Raw genomic sequence first — 22,516 nt, 5'->3', positions numbered from 1 at the left:
GTGTGTGTGTGTGTGTGTATATGTGTGTATGTGTATGTACAAAAAATAATGTAACGAAAGCGATTATTGCGTCCGATATCCGAAATATGCATATGTATTATGTAATAAAATTGTAATAAAATAGTGTATTATTGTATGTAATTTTTAAAAATCTAATAAACTGTATTATAACACAAAACACATATGTCTTTTGAATGAACCTACCCATCTATTCCTACATATCTTTGTTAATTATACATTTTCCTGATACGTTTTTATCAATTTTTCATTCTTGAAATTTTTGAAACTGCATTTCTTGGAATCAAGTATCAGGAGAACATAATAAGCAAAGAGGTGGCACAAATTAAAATTTTAAAAAGCGCAAAAATTTAAGTTTCTAAATCCGTAAAACTATCAGGAGAACGTAATAAGCAAAAAGGTGGCACAAATTAAAATTTTAAAAAGCGTGAAAATTCAAAGTTTCTAAATCCGCGAAAGTATCAGGAGAACATGATCATAAAAGAGGTGGCGTATTAGGAGAATATAACTAGCAAAGAGGTGGCACAAATTAAAATTTAAAAAGTGCGAAAATTTAAAGCTTCAAAATCCGCAAATGTATCAGGAGAACATGATGAGCAAAGAGGTGGCGTATCAGGAGAATATAACTAGCAAGGAGGTGGCACAAACTAAAATTTTAAAAAGCGCGAAAATTTAAAGCTTCAAAATCCGCAAATGTATCAGGAGAACATGATGAGCAAAGAGGTGGCGTATCAGGAGAATATAACTAGCAAGGAGGTGGCACAAACTAAAATTTTAAAAAGCGCGAAAATTTAAAGCTTCAAAATCCACAAATGTATCAGGAGAACATGATGCGCAAAGAGGTGGCGTATCAGGAGAATATAACTAGCAAGGAGGTGGCACAAACTAAAATTTTAAAAAGCGCGAAAATTTAAAGCTTCAAAATCCACAAATGTATCAGGAGAACATGATGCGCAAAGAGGTGGCGTATCAGGAGAATATTAACTAGCAAAGAGATGGCACTAAAATTTTAAAAAATGCGAAAATTTAAAGCTTCGAAATTTGCAAAAGTATCAGGAGAATATGATTAGCAAAGAGATAGTAGAAAGTAAAATTTTAAAACATAAAAATTCGAAGTTTTAAAATCCGCAAAGGTATAATTTTTTTTTTTTTTTTGTTTTACGAAGGAAGAGAAAAATGCATTATGCATTCCCACCGGCCGGTCCGGTGGGATATGCGGGACTCGCACCCGCTAAAAAACTCTCCCTGGACTGCGTTCAAGAAACATAGTCTTTGTATGTTTAATTTTTAATTAAAAATTCAATTTTTTAATAAAAAAAAAGATAGAACGACGTTCTCGTGTGGACACGAGTGATGTTTCTGGACGCAGCCTTTTGGTTTTTGCTGATATTTACACAAATTTTAAATTCTAAGGTTCGGGAACATGATAGGATAAAAAAAATACAAATAAAAATTCCAACTTTATTTTATTTTCTCATTTACAGTAGAGTGAAAATTATTTAAATATTAATTTATCTTACAACTAATTTCTTAATTTTCTCAAATAATTGCATTTTGTGTTATATACGCTCATGATATAAACTTGAATATTTGATACAGATTAATGAATAACGCAGTGGATAAGGGTAAGCAGCAAATAAACTTTATTATTTCAAATAAGATTCAATTTTGTAATATTTCATAATAAATTGCAGATTCTACTCGCTTTCTCCTACCAATCTATTATCAGATTTTATAAGCAGACTCTACTCGTTTCGAGTTTTGATACTAATTTATTGATTTAATCAATAGTAACTACTTCTATATCAAATTTGTAACTTTTTTACTAACAATTAAAGCAGAATGGCATGATCTGCTTTCGACAAATATGACAAAATCTATCTGGGATCTTAAAAATGCCGATGTAAATAAAATCGCCGTAGACGAGGATACGAAATTTCCAGGCAACTTATTGTCAGATGCTCCGTTTTTTAATTATCGCCTCTTCGCGTTTAAATTCATTGAAACATCGCGTTGTCGCTTTCATTAAGATACTTATATCGATGTCGTTGATTGGTTCAGAAGTTATCTCTCGCGACGTGTTCGCGTATAGTAAATACAAATATTATATATTAAACGAATATTATTAAAACTAGAGCGTTATGACTAGCCGACGTGGTAGTTTGGGAAAAAGAGATGCGGTCACGCACGTTGGGTTATCGTATGTTGTATCGTATCTTCCTCTCTCTCTCTCTCTCTCTCTTTCTTTTATATAATAAGATCGCAGGAATATTGCTGAAACATTTCATTGCAAGATGACGCATTGTAAATACATTGTGCAATATTGTAATCTTGAGATATTTTGCAACTACCATCAAACTACAATGATCACTTATTACTCTCATGAAATCATTCATCATCTACTTCACAAAACATTATATTGTAATTTAAAAGCTTTCAACAACATATAATTAAACGATTTCGTTCAATTCGATTCCTGTTGTACAGATATACATACATAAAGATATAAACTTTTTTATACGATAATGTCGGTGTTGAAGAAACGTGCCTAAAATTGTTTTTAAATCGCGTTTATTGCTTTATCACTGAAGAAGATAAACGGAAAGAGAATCGAATAGTCATGCGGCATGCAATGGATAAGGGATCAATGACGCCGAAAAATGAACTTGTGCCCAGTGCGTATTATAGCAGTCAACACGATTGATATTATGAAAGCCGATAAGCAACAAGCTTCTATTGGCAGCCGGACGGCGCAATTGTGCGTATAAATGTGCGTGGAATGCGTCGCGCGCTTATTACTCCCCATAAAACAACTAACAACTCCTTTAGCTTTCCGCGACCGACGCGAATACATGAAACGCGAGAACCACGGACCTACGCACTTTTTTTATTCGGGTCATTCAAGTTTCCGTCAGCGTCACTATATCATACGATATCATACTTGGCGACTATGTACATATACATATAAGATTTCTTTAGCCGATCTACGCATTTTCCAAAAGGGGATGCGTAGATCTGTCATCAGTCTTCCTCGAATGCGCGTTTGCTTGCGTGCAAAAAAGATTAGATATTTTATATTTACATTTGTTTTTAATTAAAACAATAAATATTAAAAATAATAAATATATAATATTTTTTAGTACAAAAAAAAAATTGTAAGATATAGAGAAAATATATATTGTATCTACCATGGATATATCATAAATTTTTCAACGCGATAATGCGGATAATACGCGCATAATATTCAATGGAATTATGAATATTCGATTTTATATTTGTGGAGGATGAATCGCGCCTCCCTTCATCTTGCAACAAAGCAGAAAGAAGAGAGACTGGTTGATAAATTTGTTTGATTCATTAGTGCATGCGTGACATGCACGCACTCGATAACCGATAACCGCTGATGATGAAGCATTGACACCAGTTCGACTGAAGTGAAGTATTTCAGACTTTTCCAAGCATCCAAAATGCAAGGATAAAAGTGATAATTTTTTAATTATTTTCTTCTTCTTCGCTTTCCTTACATCGATTAATTAATGTCCCTCTCATTAAAACTTCTAAAATAAAATTACAAAAATATAATTAAGAAAAACAATATAAAAATAGAACCATAATTCATTAAAATTAAAACACTTGTTTTTCTCTCTTAGCACTGACACATTTATCAATGATTTCTTAAGTCGGCGATATTTACGTTCCTTTGAATGTAAGAGTTCCGTTTGACGATGCGTTCTTTTTGTTTCGTGAGAAACACGCTCAGTTTAAGAATTGAATAACGAGTTTCAAATTATGCAAGGGTGGACATTGGGAAGAATAGTTAATAACATGCTTCAAAGTTACTATAGTCTCGAGTGAGAAGTGTATCTCTTACTGAAAGGACGTGGCAAAACGTAACTATAACAGGCAAGAAATTTTCATAAGATTAGAATCTTCATTTTTATATAAATTTTATATATACGATATCATACATTGCTAAATCACACATTTTTTATACTTCAAGCATATATATCCATATCTCTTCTTCTCTCTCATTTTCTTTATTTGTTCGTTTGGTTTCTTTTCTCAATTCCATGCAAATCATATTACGAGCTATGTCGTTTTAAATTTCAAACCGACGCAATGTAGAATAAAAAATATATACGTAGCCAAATAGAATTTGAATAATTCTAACAAGATTCTTCATTGTGGCAAGAGATTTCTTTAATGAATCCTACACATACTTGCGCACATAATGGCAAATTTATGAACATTATAAAAAAATAATAATTCATACAATATAATATTTTTAATTAACAATAAATGTAGTCACTTGATATTTTTTTATAACTTACAACAATGGTACATCCGCAAAAATTACAAAAAGGTATATATATATATTTTATAAGTACAAAATATGAATATGCGTTCGCGCAATAGTATGAAAACTCTTTTTCATTAAATACATATATATGAAAAGGTATATATAATATTTATAAAGTAATAGAAAGATCAATGCAATAAAATTCTTTTATCAAATTGTAAAAGTCACTATGTATGTATGTATGTGTGTGTGTGTGTGTGTGTATAAATATATAAATTGCGCGTCATATTGCTATATATTTTTATCAAAATTTAAAATGTGTATTTATCTTTTATCCATATTAATTGGTTTTCTTTTTCTTTATTGCGCGGCTCAAGCGTTTTTACCACATTGTGTAGTAAATACAAATAAATCAGTAAAACAAATCACATTAAATGTCAAAGATCGCATGTCAAAGATCACATTAAATGCCAAAAAGTTGCATCATTTTTATCGACCATTCATAATACTTTTTAAAAACAAGAGTTTGAATTAAGACAATAATTACTATAAATTACTTTCTCTTAATTAAAACACTTGTTAATATCTATAACACGCACCATTTAGTATAACAGCTTAAACAATATAAATGAGGATTGTTTTCTCATATGTAACTGTTACACAAAAATTGATACAGTACTAGGAATGTGTTTGCGCATATTATCTATCCTACTTACACACTATTATGTTAATTATAAATATAAATGCATAAAAAAACATGCATATATATAATACAAAACATTGGCAAATATTTATGTATATATACTATCATGCAAATAATATTGCATTGTCTATTCTCTTGATAAGTCAAGAAATGTATGTTTGATTAAAATTTCAATTAATTTCTTTAGTTTCATAATATATCTCGTATTCCTGTGCAATTGCATTGTACAATTCTTTTCTACATAAAATTGAATTGCTTATATTAAAAAATATATAGGAATTAATCAGATCAAGATTTTTCATATTATATGTACACATATGGAAATTTTTGACAATAAAACCACTTCTCTTACATTTATGCTTCGTTATATAACATATAGATTAATAATAAAGATACACAAAAAGATATTTTATCTTTTTTGAAAAGCTTTTATAATTAATTATATAATACGCTTATTATATACTACACTGCGATATTTTAACAAGCTACATTAACACGCTATATGTTTATAACGAGATGATGATTCTCATTATATTCTTGTCATGCTACTCTCTACACATGATTTGTAGAACAACTTCATTCAATTAAATCGCAAATAATAATCATACTGGTATATGAAAATATAAAGATATATGCATAAGAAAATCTGTCTTAGAATTCTATCCTTCATTAGGCCATTATATATATGTATATATATAATTTTCAACATTTATCATATAACAAAATTTTCGATGTAACGCGACTCAGGAAAATATTATAACATATTTATATGTATTTTCATATGTAATGCATATTATCTGCATTGATATTTTATATTTGCTCTTGGGTATTTTGAAGAAGTTGTGCAATATCTCGTGCAAGATATGCAATTAACAACAAATTACAAGAGATGTTCTTTTTTTTTTACCACCATAAAGTAATGAATATAAAATCCTGCATGCAATTTTTATGAAATCTTACTTTATATTCTTCAAGTGAAAAATTATAAATGAAAAGGAACTAAAACTTTATAATTCATAAATTATCCTTAAGGATATTATAATAATAAAGATTATATCTCTCAGAAATTGTGATAATATAATGGGATTACTTTAAATGTTGAAATAATTAGTTTTCTACATGAATAAAAAAATTAATATATTTGGTGATATTTTTGATTCTAGATATCAAATCTTCATTAATATTTATGTAATGATTGATCACTACTTTGCGACAATTTGAACTTTTGCATTTTTAATATACCAGATATTTGTTCGCACACGTTAATATTTGTCACCGATAAGATCATTAAGAACCGATCTTATGGGATTTAGTGACCTAGGGCTGACAAGGGGTTCTTAATAGTATCCCGTCCATGTCTTTGTGAATAGTTATATGAAAATATATAAACCTCATTCAGACATATGTTGCAGATTTGTGCTTTCATTTCGACGTTGCAGTCGTTCTGGATGCGAGCAAGCCAACTGACTGAAATCACGAACAACGTCATTGAATGTTTCATCACCGGTGACGCCTATTTCGGAATCTTTCATTTCTTCATTTAGAAGGCCAAGTCGTAACCTGAAATACATATCGATGTAATAAGAGAAAATATTTTAATATTTAAATCAATTCTTACAAGATATTTACAAGGTAACAATATCAGCATTTGCTTCTTTTACAGCAATCGACAAGGGTTTTATTCCACTTTCATCTTCGATGTGCTGATCGGCGCGATGTTTCAGAAGCAAGCATACTTGTGCAGTATGGCCTATAAATATGAATATATAAGATTGTAGTATTCTAGAAATGTAAAAAAATAATTTATAATTTATTAATATGTACCTAATTCTGTTGCTAAATGCAACGGTGTTTTTCCTTCGGCATCTTGACAATTGATTCGAGCGCCATTCAAGAGAAGATATTCACATGACATGACAGAGCCCTGTGTACCGAAAACGCACAATCATTATGAGATTTTTATATTTTGCAGTTGATTTTGTGCAAGATCGAGCAAGAATAATATTATAATATAATATTTTACAGAAAGATTCCTGTACATACACTTATTATGGCTTGATGCAACGCATTGCGGTTTTTATCATTAACATTGGACCATAATTTGTCAGCACCGGCCGCCAATGCTGCACACATTACGGGCAAATTGTGTGCCAATGCAGCTTTGTAAAGCAGTATGTCAGGATGCAGATTTTCAATATCTTCTTCAGCGGTAAATTCTTCATCTTCACCAGCTGTTGAATCTTGATCAGAGCTCAATTCTAGATTGCCATCTATAATCGGTTTTGGTACGTCGCAACCAAACATTAATATATCCGATTCTGTTTTTTCATTGCAATGCTTCGCTGATTTAAGCTCTGTATTTTCCGAAATGTTTTTATTATCGTCTTTGGTATCATCGGTATGTCTGCTGGAATTGTCATCCAATTCGCCAGTTGAAAGCGTGTTAGTATCGGTTGTTGATACATTTACTTTTCGTTCGCTTTCTATCAGATTAGTATCTTGCATCGATTCGTCGCTAGTACCTTCTCCACAAGTTGTAGTATTCTTAATATGTTTATTACCATCATTCAGATCGTTTTGCGAACGATTCAAGATCTTTCCATAAAGAGTGGAGTTATTTTTTAAATCTACGTTAGCGCTATCATCCGAGCTTATTGAATTTCGTTCCGTCTTCTTTGCTTTTCCAACGGAATTCAAACTATCGATCGATGTGTGCTTGCTATCATCTGAACTCGTTGAATGATGACCTTCCTTTACGGATAACAATGTCGACGTTTTATTGCAATTATTACGATCGACCTTATCGCAACTGCGCGGTCTACGACGCAACTTACGCACGCTCCATTTTCGAAAATGCGTTTGCTCTCGACTAGCGTGATGCCCAGTTGGTATCATGTCAGTCAAAGGTTTCACAAATTTACGATCTATATACTTCAATTTTATCCAAGTTTCCCGAACATTACTAGAAAGAGAAAACGTAAATATTTTATTATAGTACATTTATTTTTGCTAAGTTTTTGCTTATGTTAGGAAATAATCAATTCATCATATTACATTCATGATATTACATACCTATTGCATTTTGGTGTAGCTTTAGTAATGTCAGAAGGTGCAGGTAGAGCCTCATATATATTGTTTACAACAGAATTACCTAATTCCGCCATCACTTTTAATATTTCTGGTTCCCAATCATCTAAAGTCAAGGAGCGAACTTTGCTATAATGTACTCCAAGACTTCTATGTACACCAGAACATTCTGTATAAATATCAAAGATATTAGGTGTACAATAAAGTGTATGTAACAATAAGTAATGGCGTATGCTAATGTAATTTACCTATGCAAAGTGTAATGCCTAGATTGATACTAGCCCACCTTGGGTTAACATCACCACAATCGCAACAAACCTCGTTACCTGAGATCTTTAATAACTGTTCCCATACTCTAAAATGTTAAAGAAATTTTCATTAAAATACGTTTGCTCCTTTAACATAAATCAATGGCATATAAGATCTAGGATATATCAATTACCTCGATTTCGGTCTTGTTAATCGTCTCACGGGACCCTTGTTATTGCGCGACTGCGATTCATGTGGATTAACGGCAGTACCTATACTCATACCTCTCTGAATGGCAGCACCAATAGCTTGTTGCATCGCAGTCACCCAAGCTAAATATGTTTCTTCGCTGTCTGCTTGCAACATGTGGCTTCTATAAATTAAAAAACAAATTTTTTTTTTCATATTTATCACAAACTTTTTTATCATTGTAAAAATGGAAACAGTACATGAAATGCATCCGCTTACTTTGTCGGACTTAAAACTTCAAAGCAGTTCCTTCTATCACAATCGACCACAGGTTTTACGGTGCATAATCGTAGATCTTCTTCCATAATTGTATAGTCTTCGTCACCTGTTCGTTTTCGATATACCAATTGATGATCCTTCAAGCAGAACCACCTCCTATTCCAAGTTTTGAAAGCATTACTAGTTCTTTTAAATAGATATCCTTCCATTTTAGGATTGCCAGGTATTGGAGAAGGGATCAGATCTCGATTATTAACATATATATGTCGATTTTCCATTTCCTTTTCAAGCTTATTCGAATCACTTCTCATCTTAACTAAGTTTTCACTGAGATCTTTCAGAAATGGATCTAGATCCTGAGCGAGATCGCTACCTTGGTGATAATAAGTGATACATGCATGCATGTAACTCAGTAACGTGCCTAATATTTCATGTCGCTTGCGTGCTTGCAGCATCGTCAGTACATGAATGTAATCTAATGCAGTATGTCTAAAACACGATCGAGTGGCCGATAGGATATTCGAAGTTTCCTCATATTCTGCAGGCCGAGATTTCGGTACTTGAGAGTTTCTATTTAGTGCAATATCAAGATCTCCAGAAATTCTTTCAAAATAATGCCGAGACTCTTTTACTCTCTTGATGTCACTGGAAAAGTAAGCAAAATAAAATTTGATGTAAATCAGTCACCTGTCAACTTAACGTAATAATATATGCAAAAGAGCTCACCTTTTAATAAAGTTATTAAGATCTTTCATCACAGTCCTAGAAGCTTGGTCTAACAAAATAGTATGATACTTGTTCATTTCTTGTAAAGCATGAATAAGTTTATTTAAGAATGCCATTATCTCAGGATCATCGCTAAAGTACATAGATAACTCCCACAGACTATTAGCAAATTGACTGTTAAAAACATAGAATCATCATTAATATCTGTGCTGTTAAAAATATACGATAAGAAATTATTAATGTTAATTAATTTTTCTTATGCTATTTTCTTGTGCCATTAGTAACATAAAAACATGAGCATGTTTCAAATATATTATGCAAAATAATATATAAATATACATACATATATTACTTATATCTTGTTCAATATGTTATTTGTTAATTTAATAATTTGTACTTAATCTCTTTTTTATAAAGCAATGTAAAAAAATATATATAGAATATTTGTACAGTATTTATATATACTAACAATTTCATATAAATCTTTATTATCTTCAATTTTTGAAAAACACATTTTATGTAGTAATTATAATATTGGTACAGTTGGAGCATAAATAAATCTTATCATATTCATCTTACTTTTGTTGTCCAATAAAGGCTTTCCCAGTGTCGATGGTTAGACTGCAATTCTTTAATACCTATAAATAATAAAAACAGAACAAATAACATATCAAGATATAATAAAACAATTATGTAAATAAAAAAAATTTTCTTGTTATTACATTATACGTTGTCTACATATATATTCTTATTTTCTTATTTTCTGTATACATTGATTATATCACTTTTTATCATCATTGAATAATAAAAAATTTATGCTAAAAATTCAACTAGTACAGATAAAATACATGTTTGTGCATCATTATACATTGTACCTTATCTAGTTTTTGTTCAAGTTGATCTATATTCTTCTCCACCTCTTCGATACAGGATCTGTAATGTATAAGGTTCATATTATTTTAAAAAATATATGTCTTTTCATCTCGTATATAATTTTATGATATATAATTTTACAAAAAGATTTACATGAACTAAATATATTTAAAAAACAATAAACTTTCTCTAACAATAAGATAAATCGAGTGACGAGGTATTGGAATACAAAATTATCAGTTTTCCTTTGTAAAAGAAGTTATAATTAGACTAAAGAAAGCATAAAAAGAAATTATACCGAAACTTCGGAGTATCTCGTAAACATTCTTCGAATTCGATCAAAGGCTTCATTTTATACTCTAGATTTTTCGAGATCTTCGAATGCAGCTTCGTCCGTTGTACTGCAATCTCGAAATGTCATATGCGCGATATTTTCCATGAAATTAATACGTTGGGTTAACAGCCAAGTGCAATTAATGAATATTATACGCGCGCGCACTCGCATAAAACAAACTCACTTGTCAAGCGGCTGTCCGCGTCATAGATGTAAAAAACAAGAAACACGTAAGAAGATGACTGGACCATTAAACTCTATACATATGTATTAAAATGCGCTCCTATAAAAGTATATTTGACATATAAAAAGTGAGTCAAGAGAGAGTTTCTTTGTCTTTAAGCGCATGCGCATTTTGTGTACCTGCGTCATTGAAAGAAATTGATTGGTCCATTTCTTTATGTATTCGCTTATGGGCCAATCAATTTCTTTATGCATATGATGCTGTGAAAATCCGTTTGAATAGTCCCTTACACTTACATCTTATATATATATATATATATATATATATATATATATATATATATGTATATAAAATTAAATTTTATTTTGCTATAATATAAAATTTAAATATTTTTAAAATATTTCTAAAGGTTAAAATATACAATCATATAAGTGGATTAAGAAAAAATTATTTATAGCTTAATAATCAAAGCTTATCGAGGAGACAATTAATCTGTATAAGTAATTTCTCTATCATTTGATTAATCGAGCAATTTTTTTTACAAAGTAAAGAAGTAAGAGCAGTAATAAGAACAGTTATGGATTGGAAGGGATGTTAGGCTTCAAAAGAATTTTATTTATCAGAAGTAATATATATGTTCTTTCATGTATCTTAATTAAAAGATTACATTTTTATTTCATTTTAATATGAAAATCATCAGCTCTCTATATTATTCTCTTTCTCTCTTTCTTTCACTATATATATATATATATATATATATATATATATATATATATATATTTAATACTTATAATTATATTCTTGATTGTTTCATACAATGTATGCTCGAAATATGTTATTATTATTATGTTAATTATATTATCATTATTAAATTATATTATTAAAAAAAAGAATTTATTCTTCAAAAAGCTTTAAAAACACATTAAAAATATCTATATATAATATTTACAAAATAGATATTTTCAAATATTGCCATTTCAATTAAAATATAATAGAAAAATGCACTTCTCCGAATAACAATTTAAATATAAAATATTATTAAGCATTTGGATTTTTTGACATTAATTCCAAATCAGAATCCATCATATCTTTTACGAGTTCCTACAATATATATATGTATATATATTATCAATTTATATATGTTATATGTAAATGTATATATAATATATAGAACATTAACTTTTTGACTCTTATTACTTTTTTTTCTTTAATATGAAAGTGATTAAGAAGTTTATAAATAAAATAAAATAAAATAAAATTAAATTAAATTAAAAATTTATATTTATCAAAGAGATGGAAGGTTCATAAATCAATGTATTAAATTAAATAATTATATAATATAATAAAAACAAAATGTATCAAAAAATTTTCTAAATTGAATTATTGTATATGTATATGATTTTCTAGGAAACAAAAAATTAGATAATTGCACTAAATAAATGCATTAAATAAATACAGAAAATTACCTCAAATGTGACTGTTGGTTTCCATCCAAATTTGTTTCTTGCTTTTGATGCATCACCCAAAAGTACATCCTGCCCGAAAAAACAAAAAGAAAAAAATTAGATATATAATCCTTGCTATTGAAATTTATTTTCGACTTTTCATCTAATTTATATAACAATTATAATATCTTACCACTTCTGTTGGACGGAAGTATTTTGGATTTACACGTACTAATACTTGACCGGTTTGTGCATCTTGCCCTGTCTCATTTATGTCGTTGCCTTCCCACTTAATTGTACGACCTATATATTGGAATGCTGTTTCTACAAATTCTCTTACACTATGTGTTTCTCCCGTTGCTATGACATAATCATCTGGTTGTGTTTGTTGGAGCATTAACCACATTGCCTATACATACATGCAACATTATGTGTAATATAAATTATATATATTTAGAAATTTGAAATATTTATCATAAAGTGCTATTTTACTAACTTCTACATAATCTTTGGCATGGCCCCAATCTCGTTTTGCATCTAAATTTCCTAATTCAAGTACATCCTGCAGACCCAAATGTATTTTTGCTATTGACCTAGTCACTTTTCTCGTGACAAAATTCTCTCCTCTTCGTGGACTCTCATGATTAAACAATATTCCATTACATGCAAACATATTATAGGCTTCTCTATAATTTACAACAATCCAGAAACTATATAACTTTGCGCAAGCTAAAATTGGGAATTACATAAATATAATATATGTATGTGTGGATACATGCGGACTCTGTCTCTTCGTTTTTCAATTACCATATGGAGAACGTGGATAAAATGGTGTTTTTTCATTTTGTGGAACTTCTACTGCTCTACCATACAGTTCAGAAGTTGATGCATGATAAAATTTTACAGATTTTTCCAGGCCGCATGTACGTATTGCATCTAATAATCTTACTGTTCCTACTGCATCCACTTCTGCAGTATATTCGCTCACTTCAAAGCTCACCTATGAATGAATATAAAATAGAAAATATCAAATTTAATTTCAATTTCAATTGTAAATATTATATATATATATTTAATACAATATACAAACCATAACATGACTTTGTGCCGCAAGATTGTAAATTTCTGTTGGCTGTACTGCACTAATGACTTTGATTAAACTACTGGAATCAGTCATATCGCCATAATGCAACTTCATTTTACCTTGGCGATGGCATTTTGGGTCTTCATAAAGATGCTGAATACGAGCAGTATTAAACGAACTGGCACGCCTAATAATACCATGTACATCGTATCCCTTCTCCAGTAAAAATTCTGCCAAATAAGAGCCATCCTACAATGATAACAAAAAAGATTGAAAAAATTTAATTACATCTCTATTATATCTCAAAATATAGATGATACATTAATATATATTAATATAAAAATAGTAAAAAATATATTTAGTAAAGAAAACCATATTTTAAAAATTGAAACACTGTTCTCTATCTTCCTGTTATAAAATGCAGTATTACAAGAATTAGATTGTGTGTTGGAATTAAATATATATTAAATCTTACTTACTTGTCCCGTAATACCTGTTATCAAAGCGACACGTCTACCATGGCCGGTTGCCATGTCGGCTGTCAACACATAACCAACAAAGATTCACTCTGAGTTCTCGATTGCGTCAAACCATTGTCAATAACGATAACATTTATCGATTAAAAATACTAATACAGAAAAAGAACCGCGATAGTTATCACGCCTCATCCATTTTCAACACATAGACAGTAAAGATTAGATATGCCGTTCATTCACCTCTATTGTTAGACCTGTATTGTTAGAGTCGATACTATCGACTCTACGATAGTCGATACTATCGACTCTGTTCAATTTTTTTTTGAATTTTAAATTCTTTATTTAATGTTTAATTTTATAATTTTTATTTGTACTAGAATTTTTTGTGCTTATAAATGAATGCGTTACATGCTTTAAAATGTATACCTAAATTAATAAAATATATATTAAAAAATATATTAAAAAAAAAAAGATTTTAAAAAATAAAGTGCAATTGATTTTGCAAATTATTTTATGATAAATTGTACTGATTATTTCATTTGTAATCAAACGCAATATATAAATCTCATCGATAGTAATCGATATATAAAACAAAATATATGAGTATTATTAATATTTGTACAAGTCACATATACATTCTGTGATTTTTTTATTTATACAAAATATTTTTTCATTTAATTCTATATCAATATATCTATCAAAATAGATCGATGATCGGATAATTCGGAGATAGGATATTCGGACATAATTCTTTTCAATCGATTGTTTATATTTGTAATATAAATTTGTAATATAAATTAAAATTATGTATAAATAATTATTCTTTTATATTTCCATAGTTTAAGCTTATCAATTTAAAAAGTAAAAGATTTTTTTTGAAATACACTTATATTAATGTTTCTAACTCCTTACAATGTCATGCAAATAAATTAATTTGAATGCTGGAATACTAGAACATTAATAAATATTAGAACATTTTATAATAAATATAACTGCTTACATTATCTGAAATACATAATTTGTAGAAAGATTTTTTTTTTTTTAATACAAAGTATTATTTTATAATTTATTGATTGCGTGTGTGTGTATTATGTATTTATGTATGTGATATCAAGAAAGAGTACTATTATTATATTAATATTACCAAAGCCATTTTTCAATAGAAAACATATATGTCGCAAAATTACAATATATTTGCGATTATCTTGTAAATTTCCGTAGAATGTTGTCGATGCTAAATGTCATTGTTTTGGCAATGTGCCCTGGAGAACCCGTATATTCGATTTTGCTATCTTTTACCATGGCGTTTCCCTCGATTATCTCATTAACTTTATTTTGTTGCTGAAGTTTCTCTTTTTCCAAGTTGGGTAAAAATTCGGCCGACACCTGTAATTCAAATTCACAAAAGGCCTAATTTCAAATGTCAAAGAAAATATATGGCGTTTAGTATGTGTCGTGGTATCTCAAAAAGTAATATCAGTAAGCAATATCGCGCACATTGTTTTGCAAAAGATTAAATAATTTCTTCATACCGATAATTCCGTAGACTTCTGCTTCTCTTGAGCAAAGCTTCGCTGCCTTTTCGTTCTCCTTCGTCTATAATTGCCATATTCGAACATCTCACTGGTAGATCGATCCAGCGTCCAATAGCTTCCCTTTCCAGCCATATGATCTTCGTCATTGTTCACGCTCGTCTTATTTCGCGGAATCTTTATAAAGCAATCGTTCAGGCTAAGATTGTGCCTTATGCTGTTCTGCCAGCCCTGCCGATTCTCTCTGTAGTAAGGGAAGTTGTCCATGATAAACTGATAAATTCCAGAGAGCGTTAATCGACGTTTCGGCGTCGAATTAATGGCCATCGCTATTAAGGCAATATAAGAATACGGAGGCTTCTCGTAATGCTGGGTTTTGTAACTGATTGCAGATGGTGAGCAAGAGCTCGACGCCTGACACAAGACCGGCCCGGAAATGTCAGCGCGCAGCATCCCCGGAACGATGACGTTCGTAAATCCGTAGATACGCTTCACCATGCATGTTCCAGATAATGTTTCATCTGTCGGAAACATCCACCAATATTCTTGACATCGATATCCATGATTTTTCGCATCCTCGAAAAAACTTTGAATCTGAGTGGGATAACTACTTGGTTGCATCCTTTCGAGCATCTAGAATGAAAGAAGCGGATGAGCGCCTTGTAAAATCCCGCAGTTTTCACGCTTTTGTTTTCTGTTTTTTTAAATCAAACTTTAAAAATTCCACCAAATATTACACCCTGATGTATATATATTTCAATAACCGTAAAAAAATAATTAATATAAGAAAAAAAAAATAAGAAAAAAAATACTGTATCAGTTTCTATTCAAAATATTTTCTATTGCCGTACAAAACAGGGAAAACAAATCTTCACTGATGTAATTGTCGTCAGATTGATAGAGACCATGCAACGGTCCTCTGTCGGTTAGGGCACAGACTCGTCGCGACTTCAGTGCATCCAGTTCTCTAACGAAGGATGTTTAATTTGACACGAGAATCTAAAAGTTGGTCCAACCCCGCCCATCGATGGTTTTCCAGGGAACACCCGTTTACGCTGTCGTGGGGAGGCGGTTACCTATCCGGGACCGCACTACGTGTTTTATTGCTGTTTACACATATGCCGTTTCAACACCCACGTCGGCAGTAACTGTGTCGATATACAAACAGCGTTGCGGTAATTATATCGAAGCCGAACGGTTTCTCAGAAGTTTCTTCCTTCCTAACTGATATTATATTTACGATTGGTGCAGATATATAATTTAATAAAAAAAATTATTTATGTTGATTAAACATACATTTTAATCAGTTTAGTAACATATACATATACTATCGTTATCAAATATAAATCATTTTTATTAACAATATGTCAGATAAAACGTTAGAAGAAATGTAAATTAGGAGCATACGAATAATGATATAGTAAAATACAAAACGTGTCAATTATATAATATAAATTATACAACAATTTTAATTTAGCATATGATAATATTATCAGAATTGTTCTTTAACATTTGCATAATTTGCACTAGAAATTCATAAATATTTTAATTGTTTCTCTTTTTTAATTTTATAAAAAACGGATAAAACAATTTTAATAATTTGAGTGTAACATTACCAAAATTATACATTTAGTTTTTATATTTACAAATATAAAAGCTAGTTTTTGCTTTTGTTTAATTTCATGCGTTGCTTGTCAGATTCTTTAGTATTATTTCCATAGCTGTTGGATTGTCTCTCGGAACCTGCACAATTATTATTATTATATACATTAATATTCATTAAATACATAAATAATGTATAAATCAGAATAATATGTGTGTGTGTGTGTGTGGTGGCATTTTTATCACATCAAATATGTCAAAATAATAATAGATAAATTATGATTTAATGCTCAAATTTTTCGGATATATTATATATATCGCATCTTAATAACAATTTTTTATCGATTTATGCGTACAATACTTAATTTCGATCTTATATTTTTGAATCTGTTGGTGTTTAACAAGCTATTAATATAGAGTATAAAAATAATTGATTATTAATATTCGAATTATTAATGAATAATTTACGCGTCTCTCAATTAACGGCATTAAATTACATATGCCGCTTTCTACACATCACAATGGACATGGTATAACATAAAAATCTATGATGAATATACTTTATATAAATGACGAGAACACGACATTAAATATATAAAGAACATGTTTTGATTTAGAATTTTACTTGTTGCAAATTAATCTTGACGAGCGCTTGCGGCGATATTACAATAAATACGGAAGTTGAATGAAAAGAGAGAAAGTGAGAGTATACATACCATATGTCCGGCTCTGTTCACCCAATACATACAAAACTTATCTGAAGTTTTCGAGAAGCCCTCGAGGAAGCCTTCTTCAGAGAGAAGAGGTTCCCTCGACAACCATTTCCATTGCTGTGTCCAATCTAGATTTTCGACCCAATTAAGGGTGCCTAAAATATAATAAAATAACTATGGATTATAGGAGAACAAAATATTATGTGAAATTTTTTGGTGAACAATATCGATAGAGTGCTAATACAAGATACACAAAATGGTTTAATAATTGGCGATGCTATTGGAAAGATGATAAAAATATATGAAAAAGAGCTGAAAAAGTAGAATAAAATTTTCTTATGTGGGTTGGTTTTTTACAAAATTGATTCTAAACAAATGAGGGAGTTAATGTTAATTAAAATAATGTTAATTTATTTTATAAAATTTTTTTACAAATTATTCTATTTGTATTAACTAAGCTATTAGCACTATTCATTATGTATTGTAGCACATAGAAGAAAATAAATTAACTTACCCGGTGTACTGACAATTAAGTCCAATTGTCCATTGTATACGAATACTTTCAAATCAGTTTCATTAAGTAATAATTCCACTGAAACAGAACATATTTGTGCATTTTTAATGGGTAGATTATAATATATTATAAAATAAAAGCAGCAATGTATTACATTATAATATATCTTAACATCTTGCAAAAGATTTAAAGTAAACATATATATCTGAATGTATTGGAATGCATGTGGTATGATAGATTTTTAAATTCACACATTTGTTTACGAAGTATCTCTTATTTCATGAATTTATATCACTCTTAAAAATTGATTCAACAGCTTTTCGAAAGCTTACGAATTATTTAGCTCTTACATTCTTTTCACAAAAAAACAATAACAATGCATCATTAAATTATACTACTTTCTATCGTATTTTTGTTTTAATAATACATATATTTGATATCATATATTTGACTGATACCTACATATATTAGTAACAGACCTCATAATATCGTTTATTAATCTGGAACGAACTGTAATAGCTTGGCTACCATGAGTGACATTAAGACCAAGCGCTTTTTTTACTGGGCCATTCATCAATGTTTCAAGTGGCTGAATTTCTTTGAAAAAATTTCGATATAGAGATTCTAAAATTTGTTAAAAAATTATTTATATGTGAGATTAATTATTATGTTAATTATCATCCATTATATTAAAAATGATCGTATACCTTCATTAAAGAATAATAATTCTTGCGGCAATAAATGATCACATTTCCATTTTGTCAAAATATTATAAAAGTCAATGTTGCAAGTTTTTTCTGAAATAATACTTTGCGTATAAGAGTAATCAACAAATGCCTCTTGCCACTGGCGTGTTTCTATTTTATATCTTGTGTAGTTTGCCGCAGCGTCAATTTCGTAAAAATCTCTTGTATCAATCATACCCTGTAAAAATGTCCAAAAATAATTTTATAAGAATGCATAAATAATAGAAGAAAATTTTACGTAAAACTAATGAGAGCCGATGAAAAGAAGATGAAAGGAAGATGGCAGAGAAAGCCAGTAAATTTTATTATTGGCGTGTGTTTTTTTAATATTATTATCGATTATTTTTATATGATCTGTTATAAAATTGATGCATTGTATACAAATGCCAAAGAAAACAAATAATTAAATATGGAATACCATGTTAAGTAGATATGGCGCCCATGCCATTACAGAGTCGACAGGAGAAATCCAAGCGTCCCCAAGTGCAATCCCCTTTAAATTACTTTCAATATTGCCAGCTTTTTGAGCCTAAGGAATACGAGTTTGCGTTATGTTAGACATATACAAGTTTCTATTTAGTAAATCGTTACATCGCTGGATGTGTCATTATTTGTGACCACAATTATTTACAAATATTATGGCTTACAGAAAGAGAAAGAAAGAGAAATAATGTCCTATGATTACTTTAAATATCTCTGTTGTTGTTCATAATACAAAAAAAAAGTATCAGAAAAAAATTGTGTCCCTTAAGGATGTCTTATTAATTGTTAAAAACTTCTATTTTAAGTTACATTATTTCTTTTCTCGAGATTTCAAAATAATGAATATTTTTTTAAATGAAACCATACAATTCTTTTATTTTATTTTTTTTTTAATTAGCACATTTGTGTTTCTTACTCGATCCCAGACAAGCGCAAATTCCGCGCCCATTTTTCCACCATACGATTCAGTGGCGATGTATGTTGGGACAGGTTTAAATTGTGGTAATTGTGTGTAGAATCCTCGAATGCATTCGAAAAGATCGATAGCGATTTGACCATTTGTCGTTGCGAATGCCGATTCGTCTTCAACGTTACTAAAGCCAGTACCAACAGGGTTATCGATGAAAAGAACATTGTAATTTTTGACCTATGACATAAATATATATTAAGAACTATCTAGAAGTTTATTTTAATAAACTTTCAGATAGTTTTAATAAATTTATAAAAGTCGTAGTTTTTTATATTTTATTATATATTCTGCGTAATTTTTTCTTTTAATTTTTTATGCAAATTATTATCCTCTTTCTTTTTATATTCTTTTATAAATATCAAATATATTAATATTAATAATATTAAATCATTCTATGTATTTTAATAAATAATAGCTCAATTGTTAATAATTTATAAGTTATAAGTTATATATACATTAAATATAGATTATGCTTAATTTTAATATTTTTATTCTTTTATATATATATATATATATATATATATATATATATATATATAGATATATACAAAAGAATATATATATACAAAAGAATATATATATATATATATATATATATATATATATATTCTTTTTGTATATATATTCTTTATATATATTCTATATATATATATATATATATATATATATATATAAAAGAATAGAGTACAAAAGAATATATATATACAAAAGAATATATATATATATATATATATATATATATATATATATATATCACGCAATAATTAATTATCCAAGTATAATTTCTCGGTTTTAATTCCATATCAAGAGGCCCTAATTCTACGAAGTTTCCATATGCGGTCGAAGATGCGCCTGGTCCACCTTGTAACCAGATGATTAGCGGTTTGTCATAATATGATTTAACATTTGCCGTAGTATAATAAAGCCACCAGAACATGTTTGCGTGGGGACGTACTTGAACATAGCCCCATTCTTGTTCTCCAGGACCGAATCCTGTTCTTCCTTTGTTAATAAAAAAAAATTTTTATTATTAATAACATAAAAAACTGAGTGTAACAATATATAATTAGCAAATTAGAAAACTCAAAATTGATTAAAAATAATTATTGTAGTTGTGATGTCAGGTAATTGGCTGTATTAATTAACTGATTTATTTACTTTGTAATATGTATGTTATTCGAGATTATGTTTTAATTGATCAAAAAATATTTTAAATGTTTTCCTTCAACTTCTTTAAAATTTTAAAATTATTTCCAATTTTAATTTAATACAAATTCCAATTTCCAATTTAAATTTAATACAAATTTTAAAAATTTTTATTTCTATTTGTATTACATTCATTTGTTCCACTTGTATTTCCTGTAGTTATATTATTTATCGATAATGCGCGGGCAAAAACGTAATGTTTTTTTATTATAATAGAATTTTAAAAGATTAAAATGAATGTGAAACTCTAATCTCAATATTTGGCTCATCTTTTTGTTAATAATTTGATTTAAATATTATCTATTTATGGCTAATATTAAAATAATATATTTTTGAGAATATTTTTTTATAAATAAAATAAATTGCGCGTGATATTTAAACATATTAAATTAAAAATTATTACTTCTCTGCAATGAGCTTTGAAATATTTCAGTTACGAACAATGATTTGAAAGTCGACGGCGCAAAAACGAATAGCTGAAATGGCATGTGTTTGCCAAGCAAAGACTTAGATAAATTTTCGAAATCTTAAAAGAATCGTAAAGTAAATTTTCGCAAAGCTTTATGTCAATGTGCAATAGAAGCTACGAATGTAATAATTGAGCATTTTATCACTCACATTACATCGTAACACTCACATTAATTGGTAAAATTATGACAATTATACAAAGAACCTGGCTAAGAACTGTTTAACTACACTACACAATTACCAATTTTGAAAATAAAAGAAATAAAGAGGAAAAGGAATATTATATATATGATATTTAAAATATTTTATCAACAAATTGTGTTTTAAAAATACACATCTGCTTAGTTTCTCGGGACATCTTGTTTGCGCTCCTTATTTTAAATATATTCGTAACATTTCACATATAATCTTTCTTATTGTCATATCTGACAAAATCAGCTGTTCAATATTGTATAATAATACATCTATGACGCCGATGCATAATTTGTATTTTTAGCTTACCAATACTTGCAGAAATAAAGCACAATATAATGAAAATGCAAATAAATAGCCGCTCCATCTTTTCCGTCTTCTCGTGTTTCCGCGAATCAAGCTTCTCGAATACTAACTGTTGAAATTATATTGCGATACACACAAAGCATATATAAATGTACCTTTCATCGACTTTTCGCGTTTTTGTTCCAAAATCTTTTGAAAACTAATCATTGAAATAACATTGCTATCAAAAAAACATATATAAATGTAAATATCGATTTTATTTTTATTTTTTGTTGTTATTGTTTGAATATAATCCGCACTCTCTTATTTATATACGCGACATTTCACATGTCATCCCG

At 29.1% G+C, this 22,516-nt stretch overlaps 4 protein-coding genes across 7 annotated transcripts; all 4 read right to left on the bottom strand.

Annotated features, from left to right (window-relative positions):
• Positions 1-4,431: 4,431 nt before the first annotated feature.
• LOC126854877 (arf-GAP with coiled-coil, ANK repeat and PH domain-containing protein 2) lies at positions 4,432-11,056 on the bottom strand. Its single transcript, XM_050602000.1, has 12 exons — positions 10,723-11,056; positions 10,427-10,484; positions 10,131-10,189; positions 9,552-9,725; positions 8,826-9,470; positions 8,551-8,730; positions 8,357-8,463; positions 8,094-8,277; positions 7,065-7,983; positions 6,846-6,945; positions 6,651-6,771; positions 4,432-6,581 (listed from the first exon to the last, which is right to left on the bottom strand). The coding sequence occupies exons 1-12, from the start codon at positions 10,773-10,775 to the stop codon at positions 6,413-6,415; spliced, it is 2,769 nt and encodes a 922-aa protein (XP_050457957.1). The 5' UTR covers positions 10,776-11,056; the 3' UTR covers positions 4,432-6,412.
• Positions 11,057-11,739: 683 nt separating this feature from the next.
• LOC126854891 (GDP-mannose 4,6 dehydratase) lies at positions 11,740-14,214 on the bottom strand. Its single transcript, XM_050602047.1, has 7 exons — positions 13,951-14,214; positions 13,478-13,720; positions 13,195-13,387; positions 12,884-13,116; positions 12,581-12,796; positions 12,409-12,477; positions 11,740-12,043 (listed from the first exon to the last, which is right to left on the bottom strand). Exons 1-7 carry the CDS (start codon positions 14,002-14,004, stop codon positions 11,981-11,983), a joined length of 1,071 nt encoding a protein of 356 aa, XP_050458004.1. The 5' UTR covers positions 14,005-14,214; the 3' UTR covers positions 11,740-11,980.
• Positions 14,215-14,857: 643 nt separating this feature from the next.
• On the bottom strand, positions 14,858-16,658 carry LOC126854892 (forkhead box protein C2-A-like). The gene is made up of 3 exons (XM_050602048.1): positions 16,331-16,658; positions 15,480-16,112; positions 14,858-15,333 (listed from the first exon to the last, which is right to left on the bottom strand). The coding sequence occupies exons 1-3, from the start codon at positions 16,385-16,387 to the stop codon at positions 15,148-15,150; spliced, it is 876 nt and encodes a 291-aa protein (XP_050458005.1). The 5' UTR covers positions 16,388-16,658; the 3' UTR covers positions 14,858-15,147.
• Positions 16,659-16,752: 94 nt separating this feature from the next.
• LOC126854890 (retinoid-inducible serine carboxypeptidase-like) lies at positions 16,753-22,347 on the bottom strand. Of its 4 annotated transcripts, none has more exons than XM_050602044.1 (9): positions 22,182-22,347; positions 20,936-21,008; positions 19,953-20,130; positions 19,473-19,583; positions 19,016-19,232; positions 18,771-18,932; positions 18,309-18,386; positions 17,798-17,949; positions 16,753-17,222 (listed from the first exon to the last, which is right to left on the bottom strand). In XM_050602044.1, the coding sequence occupies exons 1-9, from the start codon at positions 22,237-22,239 to the stop codon at positions 17,160-17,162; spliced, it is 1,092 nt and encodes a 363-aa protein (XP_050458001.1). In that variant the 5' UTR covers positions 22,240-22,347; the 3' UTR covers positions 16,753-17,159. The 4 variants fall into 4 exon arrangements, with proteins under 4 accessions (XP_050458001.1, XP_050458003.1, XP_050458000.1 ...); XM_050602046.1 differs by having other exon boundaries at positions 19,953-20,183; positions 20,764-21,008; positions 22,182-22,346; XM_050602043.1 differs by having other exon boundaries at positions 19,953-20,183; positions 20,962-21,008; positions 22,182-22,343.
• Positions 22,348-22,516: the final 169 nt, after the last annotated feature.

Source organism: Cataglyphis hispanica, chromosome 15 (assembly GCF_021464435.1).
Source record: "Cataglyphis hispanica isolate Lineage 1 chromosome 15, ULB_Chis1_1.0, whole genome shotgun sequence".
Lineage (NCBI taxonomy): Eukaryota > Metazoa > Arthropoda > Insecta > Hymenoptera > Formicidae > Cataglyphis > Cataglyphis hispanica.
This window is presented reverse-complemented; position numbering and strand designations above follow the sequence as displayed.

Bases quoted from the DNA above. Each gene is read 5' to 3' on its own strand.
- LOC126854892 (XM_050602048.1), bottom strand. From the start codon at position 16,387: ATGGTCTCTATCAATCTGACGACAATTACATCAGTGAAGATTTGTTTT. The intron at 16,113-16,330 runs GTACGGCAATAG...CTTTCATTCTAG, and splicing joins AGATTTGTTTTCCCTGTTTT to ATGCTCGAAAGGATGCAACC. The intron at 15,334-15,479 runs GTATGAAGAAAT...TTTGAATTACAG, and splicing joins AGAAGTCTACGGAATTATCG to GTGTCGGCCGAATTTTTACC.
- LOC126854877 (XM_050602000.1), bottom strand. From the start codon at position 10,775: ATGAAGCCTTTGATCGAATTCGAAGAATGTTTACGAGATACTCCGAAG. The intron at 10,190-10,426 runs GTACAATGTATA...TATTATTTATAG, and splicing joins TTGAACAAAAACTAGATAAG to GTATTAAAGAATTGCAGTCT. The intron at 9,471-9,551 runs GTGAGCTCTTTT...TTACTTTTCCAG, and splicing joins CTTAATAACTTTATTAAAAG to TGACATCAAGAGAGTAAAAG.
- LOC126854890 (XM_050602046.1), bottom strand. From the start codon at position 22,239: ATGGAGCGGCTATTTATTTGCATTTTCATTATATTGTGCTTTATTTCT. The intron at 20,184-20,763 runs GTGATATATATA...TTTATGTCATAG, and splicing joins CTTGGATAATTAATTATTGC to GTCAAAAATTACAATGTTCT. The intron at 19,233-19,472 runs GTATTCCATATT...ACATTTTTACAG, and splicing joins CGCCATATCTACTTAACATG to GGTATGATTGATACAAGAGA.
- LOC126854891 (XM_050602047.1), bottom strand. From the start codon at position 14,004: ATGGCAACCGGCCATGGTAGACGTGTCGCTTTGATAACAGGTATTACG. The intron at 12,478-12,580 runs GTAAGATATTAT...TTTTTCGGGCAG, and splicing joins ACTTCCGTCCAACAGAAGTG to GATGTACTTTTGGGTGATGC. The intron at 12,044-12,408 runs GTAATTTTCTGT...TATATATTGTAG, and splicing joins AACCAACAGTCACATTTGAG to GAACTCGTAAAAGATATGAT.